This window comes from Silurus aristotelis (genome assembly GCF_946808225.1).
Source record: "Silurus aristotelis genome assembly, chromosome: 15".
NCBI classification, from domain to species: Eukaryota; Metazoa; Chordata; class Actinopteri; order Siluriformes; family Siluridae; genus Silurus; species Silurus aristotelis.
This window is the reverse complement of record NC_139588.1, coordinates 18,138,940-18,157,711: the sequence shown is the minus strand read 5'-3', so window position 1 is coordinate 18,157,711 and position 18,772 is coordinate 18,138,940. Positions and strand designations below refer to the sequence as shown.

General features: G+C 38.0%; 1 protein-coding gene, 1 long non-coding RNA gene and 1 pseudogene across 3 annotated transcripts; all 3 read right to left on the bottom strand.

Annotated features, from left to right (window-relative positions):
* Nucleotides 1-2,798: 2,798 nt before the first annotated feature.
* LOC310737857 lies at nucleotides 2,799-4,157 on the bottom strand. Its single transcript, XR_014536903.1, has 3 exons — nucleotides 3,987-4,157; nucleotides 3,542-3,642; nucleotides 2,799-3,450 (listed from the first exon to the last, which is right to left on the bottom strand). It is a non-coding gene; the product is annotated as an uncharacterized lncRNA (long non-coding RNA).
* Nucleotides 4,158-7,057: 2,900 nt separating this feature from the next.
* Nucleotides 7,058-13,979, bottom strand: LOC310737808 (crooked neck-like protein 1). The gene is made up of 14 exons (XM_083562498.1): nucleotides 13,805-13,979; nucleotides 12,034-12,186; nucleotides 11,854-11,945; nucleotides 11,603-11,761; nucleotides 11,345-11,511; nucleotides 10,799-10,977; nucleotides 10,450-10,620; nucleotides 9,422-9,613; nucleotides 9,273-9,332; nucleotides 8,872-8,952; nucleotides 8,550-8,789; nucleotides 8,350-8,451; nucleotides 7,699-7,947; nucleotides 7,058-7,444 (listed from the first exon to the last, which is right to left on the bottom strand). The coding sequence occupies exons 1-14, from the start codon at nucleotides 13,850-13,852 to the stop codon at nucleotides 7,166-7,168; spliced, it is 2,172 nt and encodes a 723-aa protein (XP_083418624.1). The 5' UTR covers nucleotides 13,853-13,979; the 3' UTR covers nucleotides 7,058-7,165.
* A 206-nt stretch (nucleotides 13,980-14,185) lies between these two features.
* Nucleotides 14,186-14,787, bottom strand: LOC310738434 (crooked neck-like protein 1 pseudogene; annotated as a pseudogene). Its single transcript, XR_014538209.1, has 2 exons — nucleotides 14,570-14,787; nucleotides 14,186-14,320 (listed from the first exon to the last, which is right to left on the bottom strand). The product of XR_014538209.1 is annotated as a crooked neck-like protein 1 pseudogene (transcript).
* Nucleotides 14,788-18,772: the final 3,985 nt, after the last annotated feature.

Below are 18,772 nucleotides of genomic sequence, written 5' to 3'. Positions count from 1 at the left end.
AACTCTAACATAGCCACTTTAAATCATTTATGATTTAGCGCCTCAAACCATAACATAGGATGTTCTTTATGGAAACAGGATCGGTGATATAAACTTGCAAATGAAAAGATAAAGACAAAACATAAAAACCAACAGATTTCATCACATTTCATCATGTCCTGTCGTATAATTGTAGGACGCAAAATTTTATCAAATCAACATAGAAGAATCAATCAATCCTAAAACAAAGTAGTGTTCAACACTAAATTCTTAATCTTCTCAAAAAAACTTTGCTCAGCAGATATTTCACGTTCTCCAAGACATCATAAGGTTAATGTTTCTCAGTGTTTGTTCATTATGTCTATAAGCAGTATTATCAGGTATATGGTTTCCCCTCTCTGAACAATGTGATCAAAGAGAATAAGGAAAATTTGTAGTGTAATTACAACTATGCAGAAATAGTATTATTTAGACCTAAAGCAGGTATAAGGGTAAGATAAACAAAACAGTCAAGTGAGTTACAGTAGATAACTTAACACTAACAGTCCAAAATAAATAAATAAATAAAAACATAGGCAGCATTTACATTTACCAGTAACAATAACAGCTTCTGAAACATCAATGATGATGTCCATTGGAACAAATTGATAATCACACCAGATCCTGAGAATTCCCGAAGATTGGGAGTTACATGCTAAAGTTCCTGTAGACCAGAGCCGGCGGCAGTAGTAGACAGCGGTGGATTTAGCCCTCCCAAATTTGGGTCTTGCCCACCCAGTCAAAGTTTTATTAGTTTAAGTTGCACTTGCTTATAAAGTAATAAAGAGCTGGGAAGCAAAAGATTTGCATTTTTTACAAATAGTGGCAAAAGAGAAAAGTGGATATTTAATGTTCTGATACTGTCTTTGGTTAAGTAAAGAATCGAGGAAAAAAAAAATATATATATATAAATATAAAAGTTCTAGAAAAGATAAAAAATAAACTTTTTATATAATGTTCTGATTTTGTACTGAAGTTTGATAAGTTGATTTAGGTTGATTAGGTTTAACCCGAGGTGCCGAACTCCTGCTCAAAATTTATTTAGTCTTCAAGCAGCATGAGCCTCTGCTCCTTTTTCTCACACGTGCGCTCAAACTGTGCGTAACTTTTCCATACCTGCACAAGACAGACAAAAACAGATGGTCTTAACCTGCACACTAACGAGAAGATCGCTTGCTATTTTGTGGAGATTTGGATGACTTGGTCTGAGACTGGCACTTATCATTGTGAATTATCATTGTGAGCACAACTTCAGAACTGATGTGATCTCTGCATAATTCTATATACGCTTAATTAATTTAATATATAATAAGCTCTCTGTAGTGCAGGTATTTTGTGAAAGATTCGCAGCAGATTAAAGCACCATCACGGATGAAGAGAGAGAAGAGAGCAAGAGAAGCGGGAACCTAAAATTTTACACGGCGATTAATAACCCCCTGTCTGTAATTTACCCCCTCAGTGTATAGCAAAGATTTCCCTTTTCTTTATATCTTTTCACTCAATTGTACATCAACACAGCTTACCATCTGTCCTCATGTAATGCAATGTAACGTTGAATTATACATGGGAAAGTAAACTGAAACAAAAACTAGAACTGGGTCTCGTTTATGTCCCTTTTCTTCCAAATACCATCACAGAAACACCATATGTTACGCTCCCTACCCTAGACTCAAAAATAGGCACATAACAGATGTGTTTAGAGCTTTTATGTTAGAAGAATAATCCTACCTCGACATGCTGTGTGCGCTGTAAGAGCCTCTTATGAAGTCCACGTGCGTTCTCATACTCCTTCTGCTCGATTTCAAAGTCAATATAACACTTCCAGAGCACCTGCAGAGGTTCCATAGAAACAATGCGTTAGAAACACAAGAACGTGTAGGTAAAATTTAAAGCACTTTGATATCTTACCGATTTCAATAAGCACTACAAAAGCCTAGATAAATTCCTTTGTCTGTTCTGTGTCTATAGAATATTTACGATGTTAGTATGTAAGGTAAACAGGAAGTCCTTATCTGGCTCAAACATCTCTGGCTAGTATGTCCTCTTGTCTAAACAGGAAACAACTTTAGGTCAGCTTTCTCTTCAATGTGTGCATATATACGTGTTTGCTGCCTGCAATAAACCGAAGAAGAACATTTGCTGTGTACGGTGTGATTCTTCCCTGAATTCAGAAAGGCCTACGGGCATCGCAGATCGTATGGAACCCTCTCCAAGAATTAAGTTTCGTTTGGGCATGATACAAATCTAACAAACCTAAAAACAGCAAAGTTGAAACACATTTACAGACTGACTTTGTACAGTGAAGAGATTTTAGCACGAAATTACCTCTTTTTGTTTCTCCTCAAATTTACCAAAAGCCAGGTAGAGGTTTTCATCAACATTCTCCAAACCAAAAAACTCTGTGGCTCTCTCGTACACTTTTCTCGCGTGAGCAATGTAGCTGCGTGCATCCTCGAAGCGAGCGTATTTGATCCAGTTCTTCAGGTCTGGGTGGACCATTATAAGTGCAGAGGAGTTAAGGACCACAACTGGATATGAGATCCAAAACCAAAAGTAGTAACAAATAACACAGTGGTATATGACTTATTGAGAACTACAATACTGTTTATGGAATTGAGATCACATGCAAATTCTATCCAGCTAATTTTGTGAGGCACAATATGAATGTTTATTCAATTCTAATATGACTTTGCTACAATAAATGTATTAATTTATTCCTCCCTGTCACTGGGCGATATTACACAATTGTTTACCCAGAATGGACAACTAAGTTTCACTTCACATAGACTGTCCTAGAACAATAATTTTAACATTTGAGCAGACATGTGGTTGGGCAATATCAATAGTTAAATTAATTTTAGCTCTGATTTGTATGTTTGAAGAACAAAAAAAGATTGCAGCTTGATGTTTTGTTTTCCATTCAGTCACATTTTCACGAGTCATATTTAAATGTAAACTTTGTTCAGTTTTTCTCTGCATTTGATCTGATCACCTCCTGCTTGGTATCACTGACCTGAATCTTTAAATTTTTACGCTCTAATTACTAATCAGCCGACTGTTAATTACTCTACCTGAACAGTGATGCAACTACTAGTTCTTACAGCTCAGGATCTAGAATCATGTATAAAGCTCTCAAGGTCTCGATAAGGTCTTTGAAGTGTTTCTTTACAAAAAATAAATAAATGCATATAGAATAAATAGCTAATTCAAAAAACCGCCATTTAATTGTTTCACATCCCAAACACGAGCACTCTGGTAAGGATATATTTTTCATAAATGCAGCGGGCTTTCTCCACCTCCTTATAGCGAAGCTCAAAGTTAATGTACGAGTGCCAGGCCTGCTCCTCTGGCATCCACTCCATCCAGCGCTCAAACACCTGCCTGCAGCCTGCTGCGTTTCCCAGCATCTCCTCCATGTAAGTGTATTTGTACCTGTGAACATGTCCAGACAAACATCAGGTCAGTACCATCAAACAGAAAGGATCCAATAAATAAACTATAGGAAATGAAGTGTAACGATTACCAGAACTGGTTGACTCGGGGCAGGATGGTTATGGCTCTGTCCCAGATGTTTCGAGCGTGATTGACCTGACGGTTCTTCATTTCCATCTCGGCATATTTCACCTGGTACCGAAAGACTTGTTAACCAACACAGCTATCAATACAACTTTAAAAATTTTTTCAACTCTTTCAAATAATTACATATTAGATTAGATTAGATCAAATTAAACGTTATTGTCATTGTGCAAGGTACATGTACAGAGCCAATGAAATGCAGTTAGCATCTAACCAGACACTGAGGCAACACCTTTTCACTCAGAACATTAATCGATTACCTAAAGTACCGTATCCAGACTTGTATTATTATCTGGTTCAGACCGAGTGTGTGGACATGAGACAAGTGGTAAAAAACATATCGTAATCTGGACGCCTGGCGGAGAAGTCATACGTTTTTAGACTTGACTTACAATCGACGTTTTGATTGTGATTGGTGACTACCCAGCCAACATTTTCATGTGGGCCCCATGTGGGTTTTTGATGGGCTGTCACTTGGGCCCTGCAGTTCACTGGTGGATCTCTGCAGATTCCTCAGCTGCACACCTACAAAACAGTAAAGAAAGAGAAGACAGAAAAGGCAATTTAGTACATTTTTTAAATACTACCATTCACAGCTGCATCTAAAAAAACATGCATCAATATAATTAAGACATATCCTTTAATCTCATCAGTGAATTGTTCCCACCTCTGCCTCGCACAGTAATAACTTATGCCGGGGGACCAGTCATGAAATCCAAAACTTATGAATGTAACAATTAAACCTGAACCTGACCCTTAAATGAATATCTGATCATTGCCAAAAGCCAGTGATTAGAACAATTATTCGGTGGGGGGGGCATTGTGCGTGACTGACAAAATGACGTTTATTATTTTTTACGTAAATCAACGTATCATATTTTTATTAATGTTTAAAAATTATATAAATATGAACGTTTTTTTTTTTTTATCACCTTTACCTATTTTACCTAAATCACATTAAAATAATGTTAAGCATTGTCACAATCTCCTCAGAGCTTTTCTCTGTGTATTGTATATACACATGTTATAGAGGTAGACAAAGAGAAAGAGACTCCACAGTGCTTTTACTGTTTCACCCTCCTGTTATCATGAGTCAAGTCAAGTTTATTTGTATAGCGCTTTTCACAACAGACATTGTCTCAAAGCAGCTTTACAGAAAACAACAGTGAAGGTGAATGGTGTGCGTTTGTCCCTGATGAGCAAGCCGTGGCGACAGTGGCAAGGAAAAACTCCCTTAGATGATATGAGGAAGAAACCTTGAGAGGAACCAGACTCAAAGGGGAACCCATCCTCATATGGGTGACATCAAGAGTTTGGTCATAAATCTTTCAACAATACAGAACAATTTGTGATCATCATAGATCCAGCATCAGCTTCTCCATGCCAGGGCCTTTAAACACTCGGCATCTACTTCTCCATGATCATCCATAGGTCCATAATCTTCACGAGGTGGGACGTGACTGGAGCTGGCCAAACCTCAGGATGCCTCGGGATGGGGAGAGAAAGAGAAGCAGTGGAGAAGAATTAGCGTAGCTGCTGTTCATGATATTAACAGTACAAGTTGATAATGTGCATGTAATCATATATTCTGGAGCACAAGGTTGTGATGTGATGTGTGTGATGTGTGTTATGTGTAGGCTTTGCTAAAAAGATATGTTTTTAATCTACACTTAAACTGGGAGAGTGTATCTGAACCCCGAACACTGTCAGGAAGACTATTCCAGAGTTTAGGAGCTAAATGTGAAAATGAGGACACTATATGGAGAGGACACTATATGGAGAAAACACGGGTGAAAATAGTTTGAAAAGTCTTTATTTCCACATTTTAGTAGACAATTTCCTAGTAATCTGCTAATCGTTAACAATGTTCAGTTTTCTATAGGTTTTTATCTGAGGTAAGTCAGTACAATCTCCACACTGACCTTCGTTATATTGTGCCTGTAACTTTAATTACCACAAATCTTTTAGAAGTATACATAAAATGAAAGCAAACAGTAAAATGTGATTAATTTAAAACAAGAGATCATTTCTTCATTTCCAGGTCAGGTCAGGTGATCAGTGGTATTGAGTGATGACCGTTACTTCAGAATGAGAAGGCGGGAGCACAGGAGCCAATAGGAGGCGCTGTGAGCTGCACAACCGAATTAAAAAAAAATTATTTAAGATTAAGGTCATACTATGATATTGTTAATATATAAAATTTTTGTTTCGATCATATAAAACATGCAAAAAACATATCAACTGAATTTATCATCAATTGAATAATAGCTAAGTATAGCCCAAATGTGGCCCAAACAGGGCCCTCGAATAAACAAAATGGGCAAGCTAACTGGGGCCCACAACCCTGACTAAACTGGGGCCCACATTCAGCCCATCAAAGTGCCCACTCTGACCCCATCCCCACGTGATGCCCATATATCCCAGATAAAACCCATGTGGGGCCCACAAGGACATGTTGACTAGGAGATTAAACAGCAGAATAAAACATCCATGATGTTAAAAACAAAACAAAAAAAACAACTTGTCAGGATTGTGATTTTGACAGGAAAATTTGGCTAATTCATATTTCTTTCTAATTCAGGAGGTTATTGGTTTTGGATCCAAAAAAACAGACACCACTTCCTAACAGGAACGAATGGTCTATATGAGAAAAGGAAAAGGAGGGAGATTTGCCATTTGTAAAAACTTTTGAAAGATAAAGAACAACTTCATGTCTCTCATTAGAGGTCACTGAATAGCTGTAGTATAGTATTAGGCATTGAACTCTTGTTTATTAAATGTATAGATAATTTTAAATAAAATAAATAGCCTGCTTAGCCTCCTATCTAGATACTTTCCCTTCCCTGCTCCAAAACAACCCCAAACCATTAAGCTTCCACCTCCATGTTTCACTGTGGTGGTGAGGCGGTTCTCTGTCTTACATAAGATCTTCTGTTGGAGCTATAAATGTCAAATTTGGACTTTCTTCCAATCATTCAATGCCCTAGTTGGTTGCATATAAACAAATTGAACGTGTGTGTTCCAAAAAAATGATAAAAGACTAAGTGTTTCCAAACTTTTACAAGGCACCATAACAGCTTTAGTAACATCTATGATTTTGTTCGCTGTAACAAATTAATAATCACACCAGACCCTGAGAATGAACGCTTTTAAATGACAGGCTCATGTGTGCGATTTCATTTTCTTTTTCTTCGTCTCTCTGCAGTCTTGGGGAAGGCAGACGACTCTGTGGCGCAGAAAGAGTGTCATCGCCACGTCACGTCTTTTTCAGTGGCTCCTGAGTTTAGATGGCTGGGTTTAGCTGCCAAGCTCATGGACAATCTCAGAAAAATGCAGCTCTTTGTGTGGATAATGTTTCTGTACACTACTAAATTCAACAAGAACTTGTGTCAACATCTAAGCTTATTAATGGACAGTTTAAAATGTATTTAAAAGAGAAGGGGAGAGAGAACTGTATAAACAGTAAAGTGTTGAAGAATTTTATTAGATGTTTCTTCAAAACTAAAGACACATCCAGAAGTAAATATTCCACCATGGGAAGCCATGAAAAGTCTCAATGACAGTTTTAGTTTTAAGTTTCACTTTCACTCTCACTGCTGCTGTCACTGTCGTCCCGATCATCAGGCACACTCTCTATAGTCTCCTGTGTTTCTCTGCTTTCCTCCTGCTCGTCTCTTGGCTGTGTGGGTTCAGTAGATTCATCCTTTTCTGCCTTTTGTTTCTCCTGTTCCTGGTCCTGCTGTTGCTGCTTCTTCCACATCTGGGCCATGGACAGCAGCTTGAGATTTGGTTGATTGGCAGCGTCCTCCGGGAAGATGTAGTCGTAATATTCTTCCCATCCAGCGTCCGTCTGGAGAACAAATTAATACACAGTCAGAGATCAAATCAAAGTTCACATGTGCCTTCAACGTTGAAAAGGGCCACATATAAATTAAATGGTCAACATGCAATATTTTTTTGGATTAATTTTTAATTCAATCAAAAAAGCTTTTACTGTTTCAAAATGAACCGTTTATTCACTGTGATATTAAAATCTGTGATGTTAAAACTCCATAATCTGGACTATGAGATGATACACCACAAACTGTGTTTCCTCCTACTCACCCCGTCCTCTGCCGTAAGCTTCCTCCTCTTCTTCACCTGCTTGGGCATGAGCTTCTTCACTCTGTCCTTGTCGGCCGAGGTGCCGAACTCCTGCTCAAAATTCATCCAGGCTTTGAACAGCATGAACCTCTGCTCGTTTTCCTCACACGTGCACAGGCTGCGGTTTGCTTCCTCATATACCTGCCTGCACCGCTGCAGTCGCTCCTCACCTTCCATTGACAGCTCAAACTGTGCGTAACTTTTCCATACCTGCACATGACAGACAAAAACAGATGGTCTTAACCTGCATGCTAACGAGAAGATCGCTTGCTATTTTGTGGAGCTTTGCATGACATGAACTTGGACTGAAATGGTTCGTATCATTACGTCAGAACTGATTTGATCTCTGCATAATTCTATAAATGCTCAATTAATTTAATATAAAAATAAGCTCTCTGTAGTGCAGGTATTTTGTGTTCTAATTAGGAAAGGATTCACAGAATTCACACTTCACCAATTGTAATAAACTCAGAGCTCAAACAGCACAGAGGCAGAAAATATTTTCCGAAAAAATGTTTAAATGATGTGGATGAAGCTCTGTGTCATAATGGAGATAAACAATGGTGCCCCTGGGATGTGTTTAGAGCTTTTATGTTAGAAGAATTATCCTACCTTGACATGCTGTGTGCGCTGTAAGAGCCTCTTATAACGACCACGCGTGTTCTCATACTCCTCCTGCTCGATTTCAAAATCAATATAAGACTTCCAGAGCACCTGCAGAAGTTCCATAGAAACAATAGGTTAGAAACACAGGAACGTGTAGGTGAAATTTAAAGCAGTGTTTAAAAGAGCGAGCAACATGTTGGCGATACCTCTGGCATGTCGAGACGAGGCTGACTGATGGCCAGCTCATATATGGCCCGCGCCCTTTCTATTTCTCCCAGGATTGTCTCGAGCTCTGCAAACTTGATCCAGGTGCTGTAGTTCTCTGGGCCATACTCCAGGTACTTCTCATAAAGCTTCCTGCAGCGGTCAAACTCTCTGAGCTGCAGCTCCAGCTCGATGTAGCCCTTAAACAGCTTGTTTTTTGGACATTTCCCAATGCTTGTGCCCTGTGATTACAAAGTGTGCAAGGAATCAGAGTGCAGTTTTAATAAGCTGAACCCTTTAATACTAAAGGATGGTGACATTTACCAGGCCTCGTCTGGCGTTCTGCAGGTTCTTCTGGCGAATTTCAAACTTGCCGTACAACAGCCAGATTTTAGCGAAGGTGAACTATAAACAAGTTTAAAACAACACGAATCAATACGTCTATAAACAACAAATAAATTGTAATTCTTGGATAATGTTAATTACAGCTGGTTTAATACAAATAACACAAAAATAGACATTTTAACACAGAAATTTCCATTTAAAGGATAGAAACTGACTGTCGAATGCTATTAAATAAAAAACTGATAGAAAGGGCACATATTGTTTGGTATAATGCTGTCTTTAATTACTCTAAAACGTACTACTGCTATTTGTGCATTATGAAAATTTATTATTTATAGTCTTCATAAAAACAGTATTTTATCCAGCACTGTGTGATGTACCTTTTTGTGTGGAATGAGATCCAGACATGCCTGATACACCTGCCTTGTTCCTTCAGTGTCCTGTCAGAAAACAAAACCAGCATGTGCACATTTTACATTCAAATTCTACTAAACCTCAGTGTAGTTCAGTGCCAGGTATCAGGACTCACCTTGACTTCCAGCTCCTCGTAGAGAGCGTAATTAACCCACAGGTAAATGTAACGCCTCCAGTGTTTTTTTTCAATAATGGGGGGAACGTTGGCGATGGCTCGTTCGTACCCTTCTCGAACTGTGTCCGCATCGGCTTTGCCCTCTAACAGACGCAGGTAATTAAACCAGGCATCATAATTGTGTGGATTTGCCTGAAATAAGACACAGAGAAAAAAGACAAATGGGTATCCGTACACTTGGTATTTAAAACGGGTTTATTTAGAACAGGGTTAGAAATAGGCGAATTCGTTTTAAATACCATACAATACTGTAGTCGTGTATATGTATGTGTGTAACGTGTACATATGTATATTGTGTCTGATTCAGTAAATGTTAAGACCAGGGCTCGAATTGGGATCGGCAATGTGTGTCTTGCATTCCAGAGATCTTCCACAGGCGGGGCCGAGGATTCACATGCAGAGAGCAGGACACACACGGCAGTGCAGATGGTATATTTATTGAAGAAGCAGGGAGAACACAAATAGGAGAATAGTAGAAGAGGAAGCGTATTTCGATAGACAACCGCAATCCCGCGAGTGAAACGCAACTCACAGCCGAAGCCAAAAAAAAACAAGAAGAAAAGAAAAACCCTTAAGCAAAGTTACAAAAAAAGAAAAACAAATCAAATGGTACAGGAAGGCAAAGGGGACTTACAAAAAATACTAAACAAGTCTGTAGAAAGCAGCTTAGAAAGGACCATGTGGAACGGCGGCAGTGAAACAAAAAACGAGCGAAGGATAAGGGGAAAACTACCACAAAAATAGAAGCTCTTGCTGACATCTAACGGATGCGGGGAAAATCCTGACAAGTAAATTTCTAAGGAATATAAATACTTAAAACAATCTTATTAGAGCCATATGAAGTAAAATGTTAGCATTGGTACATAACCATAATGTACACATAACCAAATCTGCAATGTGTATAAGTATTTGATAAACTCCCTTATCATTTGTTTAAAGATTTAATAGAATATTGTGTGATCTCTTACCTTAACCTCCTCCTCGTACTGAAATCTCCTTTTGCTGACGATGACGTCCTCGATTCCTCTCCGGTCTCCAAAATTCCTCTCAAACACTGTGTAGTTGTTGATAAGCTGATGGGCCTGCTGTTTGGGGATTCTATCCAGTGCGTACTTATAGATCACCCGAACACGCTCATACTGAAAACACACAAGCATACACTCTCGTCATGTTGGAAAATCGATTTAACAAATTAAAATGCATTCAAATATTTTACTGATTTCAACTAGTCATCAGAGCTAAACTAAAACATCATCAGAGCTGAAACACATTTTCTGAATGACTTTGTGCATTGAGGAGATTTGAGCAGGAAATTACCTCTTTTTGTTTCTCCTCGAATTTAGCAAAAGCCAAATAGAGGTCTACATCGATCTGCTCCTCAACAAAGAATTCGGTGGCTCTCTCATACACTTTTCTCGCATTAACAATGAAACCGTGTTTGTCCTCGAAGTGAGCGTATTTGGTCCAGTTCTTCACTTCAGGGTGGACTGTCACAAGTGCAGAGAAGTTGAGGACCTCAACTAGATATGAGTTCAATACCAAAAGTAGTAACATATAACACAGTAGTATATGATTTATTGAGATCCACAAAACTGTTGATGGGATTGAAATCACATGCAATTTTTTCCCACTAATTTTGTAAGGAACAAAATTATTCACTCATAAATTTCCATTGTTTTACTGGTCCTAAGGCCACAATTTCAATGCAAATTTTGTAAAGACCAGGAACAATAAAAACATTTGATCTGATCGAGATCCTGATAAGAACTCTGTAGTGTTTCATAAAAAAAAAGCTCACATTCATTCCAAAAACAGGCACATAATTGTTTCACATCCCAAACACAAGCAATCTGGTAAGGATATATTTTTCATAAATGCAGCGGGCTTTCTCCACCTCCTTATAGCGAAGCTCAAAGTTAATGTACGAGTGCCAGGCCTGCTCCTCTGGCATCCACTCCATCCAGCGCTCAAACACCAGCCTGCAGCCTGCTGCGTTCCCCAGCATCTCCTCCATGTAAGTGTATTTGTACCTGTGAACATGTCCAGGCCAACATCAGGGCAGTACCATCAAACAGAAAGGATCCAATAAATAAACTATAGGAAATGAAGTGTAACGATTACCAGAACTGGTTGACTCGGGGCAGGATGGTTATGGCTCTGTCCCAGATGTTTCGAGCGTGATTGACCTGACGGTTCTTCATTTCCATCTCGGCATATTTCAGCCACAGCGTGACATTCCGATGATCCACGTCTAACGCTCGCTCGTAGATAGACCGAGCTCTTCAACCAAAACATCAGAAACATTAAAGAAAGTTGAACCATAATTCATTCAACTCAGCATTATTAATAATAGATATCCAAAAGTGTCATACCTCTGTAGTTCCCTCAGATTCTCCTCCCATTCTGCGTACTTGATCCAGTTGCTGATGACAGTCCGGTTCTTCCTGATATTTTCTTCAAATCCCTGTAGATCAGATCATTGGTGGTGAAACAGGAAGATGAAGTAAACCAGGAACCCCATAAAGTAAAGACCCAGGCTTTTGTCATCTTACCTTGCGTTTTCGTAATTTGTAATCATTTAACTCCTCCTCATCAGTGATCTTCTGTTTCGGTGGAGGGGGAAGAAGCTCAAGTTCACGTTCCTTGGCTTCACGTAGCAGCTGCTCAGCTGTGATCTGCACCTCAGCCGGGGCTTTATTCTTCACCTGGTACAGGAAGACATGGCAGTGTTCTTGTTAACTAACACAGCTTTTAATACAACTTTTCTTTCTAATAATTACATAAAAATTAATGTGTGAAAAGAATCATGTCAGGATCAGCTGAAGGATCTTAAAATTTCAGTGTCTCCAAAACCCTTTTTAAAGTCAACATTTGTACATTATTTACCAGTGTAATTAGTTCAGTGGTTAAGAGACAGTTCAGTAGTTAAGAGACAGTTTAGTAGTTAAGAGACAGTTCAGTGGTTAAGAGACAGTTCAGTAGTTAAGAGACAGTTTAGTAGTTAAGAGACAGTTCAGTGGTTAAGAGACAGTTCAGTGGTTAAGAGACAGTTCAGTAGTTAAGAGACAGTTTAGTAGTTAAGAGACAGTTCAGTGGTTAAGAGACAGTTTAGTAGTTAAGAGACAGTTCAGTGGTTAAGAGACAGTTCAGTAGTTAAGAGACGGTTCAGTAGTTAAGAGACGGTTCAGTAGTTAAGAGACGGTTTAGTAGTTAAGAGACAGTTCAGTAGTTAAGAGACAGTTCAGTGGTTAAGAGACAGTTCAGTGGTTAAGAGACGGTTCAGTGGTTAAGAGACGGTTCAGTAGTTAAGAGATGGTTTAGTAGTTAAGAGACGGTTCAGTAGTTAAGAGACGGTTCAGTAGTTAAGAGACAGTTTAGTAGTTAAGAGACAGTTCAGTGGTTAAGAGACAGTTCAGTAGTTAAGAGACAGTTCAGTAGTTAAGAGACAGTTCAGTAGTTAAGAGATGGTTTAGTGGTTAAGAATTCAGAACGTTGAGCACTGCCACTGCTGGGCTCTTTATCAAGGCCCTGAACCCTAAACTACTCAGATGTATAATTGAGCTCATTGTGAGTGGCTCTGGATAAGACTGTCTGATAAATTCTGTAAATGTTTTTGAATAAAGTAAATATACTAATTGTAATTTCTTCATTCCCAAATGTAAATGGAAAATAAATTTAATGTTTGTGTCCAGTTTGATTGAGAATTAATGTTGTTAACAGCAAGGGTGCTCCAAAAGTACTGACGGTGTGATCTGCCTATACTTAGATCAGAGATGACCCCCTCGCCAAAGCTGGTACATGGTGACCATTGATTTGACCTGCTGTGTCATATAAAGTATAGAAAGTGTGATTTGAAATGGCATTTGGATTAAAAAAAAAATTGGTCACTGAATATCTGTATTATTGTATTAGAAACTGAACTTTAGTGTCTACAAATATTGCATTAGATAAGCAGATGAGGGTCATGTCTGCTATATATTTATTTTTAGATATTATTTAATCATCAAAGTAATGTCTATTTCATTTTAATTTTTCAATAATTTATCTTTACCCCACAGACCGCAATCAAGTTTGATTTTTCATATAAAAGTTTTGGGCACCTCGGATTTAGCATTTCTATGGTAGTTACAAATTCATAAATAATTTGCCAGGGTGTAACTATATATACCTACATACAAATTAAACCCAAATAAAAGCATATATTATTTCATAGTACCTTTAAATGTATAGTTATTTTAATAATAAATAAAAATAGCTAGAATGTTTAGCCACCCTAGTCAGCTACACACGCTTAGCTCTCGTGCACGAGCCTGTCCATCTTACCTTCTTCTCTAACGGTATTCTCTGTTTCCCTGTCGAGGTGGACGCCATGACTCCAGAAATGACTAGAAAACGATCAATTTAACAAAATAAATTCACACAAAACACTCAATGCTTTTCTTTATTTCTTTCTTTGGCTTTTTCCACTCAATACTTTTCTAATTTTCCCGCCCTGACTTTTCCCTCAAAGAAATCTCCCGATTTGACGGATTAGCCAATCAGAGAGAGGAGCGGCAGAACACGTGACCAGAAGTATATGAATGGGAGAAGAAAATCAAGCAAAATAATAATTTTATAATAATTATAACTTTTTTATTTTTTTTTTATGTTATTTTTTTAGAGAACAGTAAATCTATACTGCTATAAAGCTGCACACCGACTACTCTAAAATATATATAAGTTTAATTTCTGTTGCTGCTTCTTCCACATCTTGGCCATGGACAGCAGTTTGAGGTTTGGCTGATTAGCAGCATCCTCCAGGAAGATGTAGTCGTAATATTCTTCCCATCCAGTGTCCACCTGGAGAACAAATCGAACAGATTTAGAGATCAAAGTTCACATTATGTGCGTTCAACGTTGAAATTGGACATATATAAATAAAATGGTCAGCATGCACCATTTTTTATTTTGTTTAATTCAATCTAAAAAGCTTTTACTGTTACAAAAATAACGGTTTTTATTTATTGTGATATTAATATCTGTGATGTTAAAACGACATAATCTGGACTATGAGATGAAACACCACAAACTGTGTTTTCTCCTACTCACCCCGTCCTCTGCCGTAAGCTTCCTCCTCTTCTTCACCTGCTTGGGCATGAGCTTCTTCACTCTGTCCTTGTCAGCCGAGGTGCCGAAGTTTTGCTCAAAATTCTTCCAGGCTTTGAGCAGCATGAGCCTCTGCTCCCTTTCCTCACACGGTCATAGGCCTCGGTTTGCTTCCTCATATACCTGCCTGCACCGCTGCAGTCGCTCCTCACCTTCCATTGACAGCTCGAGCTTTTCAATACCTGCACACAACAGACAAAAACAGATGGTCTTAACATGCACACTAACGAGAAGATCGCTTGCTATTTGTGGAGATTTGCATGACATGAACTGGGACTTGTGATAGTGACAATTAATTGTCTGTATAATAACAAATACTGTAGATGTAAACCCTAAATTTAATTGCTTTAGCAGCAAAAAGATCAAAACAGTATTTGTGTCTAATTAATGAGTTTGTTGAATTGTGTGTGTATCTGCATTAGTCCAGTCCCAATAAATTGTTCAATAGATTCTTACTGCAATCCATTTTACATTTGTACGTTTGGAACAACTTATCGCATAATAAATTGGATCGTTTCTCATTGTATTTACTTGTTAGCTTCACTGAAGTAGAACTTTGAAAATAAACCTGCATTAGTTAAGCAGATTAAACAGTCATTCTTTACTGTTCTTTACATATAAAATCATAAACCACAGCAAATTTTAATATAATCTTCGGGTACAATGCAACTTTTATTTTTGGCTCACGGCCCTCAATCAGGTCGGATCGTAGAAAAAAAGGTCGGGCATCTCTTTTCTGAGAAAATTACCAGTAACCTTATCGTGCTGTTGATATTCAGCATCAGCACGGTTTAAACTCAGGGTGTTGTAGGGTTGGCTTGGCACTAATATGCGATGTGATGTAATATGATGACACACCCTTGTGTATTGAAATGATATGAAAGGAAAAGATTGGTCAGTAAATAAATGTTAAAAACTTACTATGAGAAATTACCAGGAGTCAGTCATAGAAGTGATCTTTGAGTGATATTTGAAAGAACAATCATAATTCCATCATGGAGAAAACAAACGCTGGACTGTCCAGCGTTTGTTTTCTCCATGAACTGTTGAACAGTCTCCAACCCAGTTCCAGGAATAATGTGTCATTAACTTTACCAGTGCCCAAGTCTGGTACACATTATTTGGAACAATGCGGAAAAAGAAAGCATAGCGAAATTTGCAGTGGCATTTGGTACCTGGGCCATTTGGTACCTGGGCCTTCAGTGGGGACTTACCCGCCCTAATCTTAATACACCACTATTACGTTGCAATTATAGAAACCATCATTACAATACAAAAAAAGCAATATAACAACGCATGGCATTACACAGAGAGAGGCATTTTACATATATATTAATATGTCTAATAACATGACAAAAACATTAAAATTTTAACAAAATACAACCTACTCACCAGAGATGCATAGTCATAACGTGTACCGCTTTTCAGAGGCTGTAATCCAGTGGTACCGCTTGTAATCACTGGTCTTGAAGTGGCGAACAAAACCTTTTCCGGGCTGAGTCATGTTAGCTAGCTTCGGGGTTGGCCGACCTCTTCTCAAGTATGTCCGAGACCAAATCAATTTCTCTTCCACCACAGGAATAAAAAAAGTCTAACTCAGATGTATTAATGTGTGCAGAGCGCTACAGATGTGTTTGCCAGTCGAACTTGGCTCTAACCAACCAATCAGAGGACAGAAAAATCTTAACTAAAAAAATCTAACATTCACATACACGTACTGGAAGCAGTGCAGCCAAGAGAAACACTATGAAATGAAGAGAATAAACTGTTGGGAATACATTAGTACAATTTCATAGAACAAACATTAGAATTTAGGTTGTAAATGTAGGTCAGTGCTTCTGATAGTGTTTAGGCCAGCAGAGAAGGCTTTGCTGACCCTGACAGCTCACCAATAATGTTTACTGTAAAAGCTCCATGGTCCCATTCAAGTTTCAGTTTTTTATGTATTCTATTAGGCACCCAGGTTAAAAACTCTTTTTTATCTGTCATTTTAGACAGTGATTCATGTGAAAAACCCACTTTAAACATGATTGTTTTTTAAACATTATATTGACACCAAGATCTTATTTTAGAGTGAATAATCAAAACTAAGTGATAACAGTTTCTGCAACAAATATACAATCAATGGCAATCAAAATTAAGAATTCATTGCAGAACCATTTTATTATTAATATATATTGCAAAGCCTGATTCAAAAAACATGTTTGGGACTGTCAGGGATCCACCAGCCACACCCTCACTTTAGCCACACATTTCTCCTAGCAGCTCCCCGTCCTACTAATCATGCACACCTGACTCTCATCAGCTCACACTATATAAGCATATACTGTACTTCCAAACACTCACCGTCCGTTCTACCGATTAGTCTGGAGAACTTCACTGGACTTTCTAACTGCTCTTTTCATTGTACTGTTCCGTTGTGGATATATAATTTGAAATGCTCTTTGCCTGTGCATTCTGTCATCCCGTGCTTTATGCTGGTTTGATTTATCCTCATTCCCTTTGTTATAAAACACATCTTTGATCTGTTGAACTTCGCCATCTGCTCGTTCTTCCAGCCTGACAGGGACATAATTCTGAAATCAATTTATACTATGAAATATATAGATATACAGAAATACAAAACTATGTAAGCATATATACTGGTAGTTACTCAAATATGTTTTTGACCACTTCTCACCAACACGTCCATGAGGGGATGGCTGCACCAAATGTGGTAGCATGAGAGAATTAGCATGCTTCTGTTTAAAATGTTGGAATGATTGTTACAATTATTTTTTTTCCCCATGATTACTGTCTCAACTATTCACAAATGTAAGACAGAAAGAGTAGTAAACTTTATCCATGTTTAAATGAGCAGAAAAACAAACATCTCCAAGTTACCGATGTTACCATGATTCCCTGAGGAAACGAAACGCTTTGGGATCTGTATCATATTGTATCCGCTAGCTCTTCTGCACATTCCCTGAGCACTCTGCCAGGAATGTTGTCTGGTCCAGCAGATGTCTGTGGGTTAACTCTGCATAGAGTTTTCCTCACTTCAGCTGTGGTTAGACAGAGCACCTGGTCACTCCCTCTAATAGTTAATCGAAGGAGCCTGGGTGGGGTGTTGTTAAACTCCTTATTTTGCCAGTTCATCAAAGTCTAGAGTAAGTTTTGTTGTGGCAATTTTCAGGATAGATCCGAGGTGTTTGTCAGAAACTGTCACAGTTTTTTAAAGAGTATCAGATTAAGCTCTCTTAAGAGAAGAAGAGAGTATTGCACGCGAACAACGTCAATGGAGCTGAAGTGCGACATCTTTAGGGAAAACGTGGGCATTACAGGGGAAATGTAAATTGAAAAATTGTAAATTGTAAATTGAACACCTGTAACACCTGTAAATTGAACAACAATAGAATTTGGTCACGTTCGGCGGGCATTTAGACATAAAGATAGACATGCAAACACACACACACACACACACACACACACACACACACACACACACACACACACACACACACACACACACACACACACACACAAATGATTTCAGAAGAGGTAAGAATGATTATTTGCATAAACCTTATTCTTTTGTCCACAATGAAGCAAATAACTTCACATAATAATTGTTACTGTTAAATCACAGCTTTACAGTTCACAGAAAAACACTTTCGGGTTTGCATAATAAATACTGTCAACAGACACATGCCCTAGATTTCATACATTAAATCTCTGTCTTCCAGTTATAATCATTTCATGATAATGTAGTGCAAAAATAATATATATATATATATTGTATATATATTGAATTATGTATGAAATAAACTATAGCTCTGTCTATAGAACAGAATAGTAGGAGTAAAGTCTCTGAAAGACATCTGTATTTTAACTGCCTTTTTATTGGATGCATCAAATGCTGCACACATTAGAATGGTGATTATTATGAAATACATACATTACTGGTTCATCAATCATTACTATAAAAATACTGTCCTCTTTATATTTTGAAAAGAGGTTTAGCATCATTTCTTTTGAGAACTGGAAGACATGTTTGTTTCCTTAAGTTATAGTATTGAGCATTCAATTTATGCCACACAAATAAAACTGAATTGAATTTAATTAAATTGGGATAAAAGACAACAAAAAGCATGGTAAGAACGTAGG

Bases quoted from the DNA above. Each gene is read 5' to 3' on its own strand.
- LOC310737808 (XM_083562498.1), bottom strand. From the start codon at position 13,852: ATGGCGTCCACCTCGACAGGGAAACAGAGAATACCGTTAGAGAAGAAG. The intron at 8,953-9,272 runs GTACATCACACA...ACTTGTTTATAG, and splicing joins ATCTCATTCCACACAAAAAG to TTCACCTTCGCTAAAATCTG. The intron at 7,445-7,698 runs GTGAGTAGGAGG...TTTGTTCTCCAG, and splicing joins AGCTTACGGCAGAGGACGGG to ACGGACGCTGGATGGGAAGA.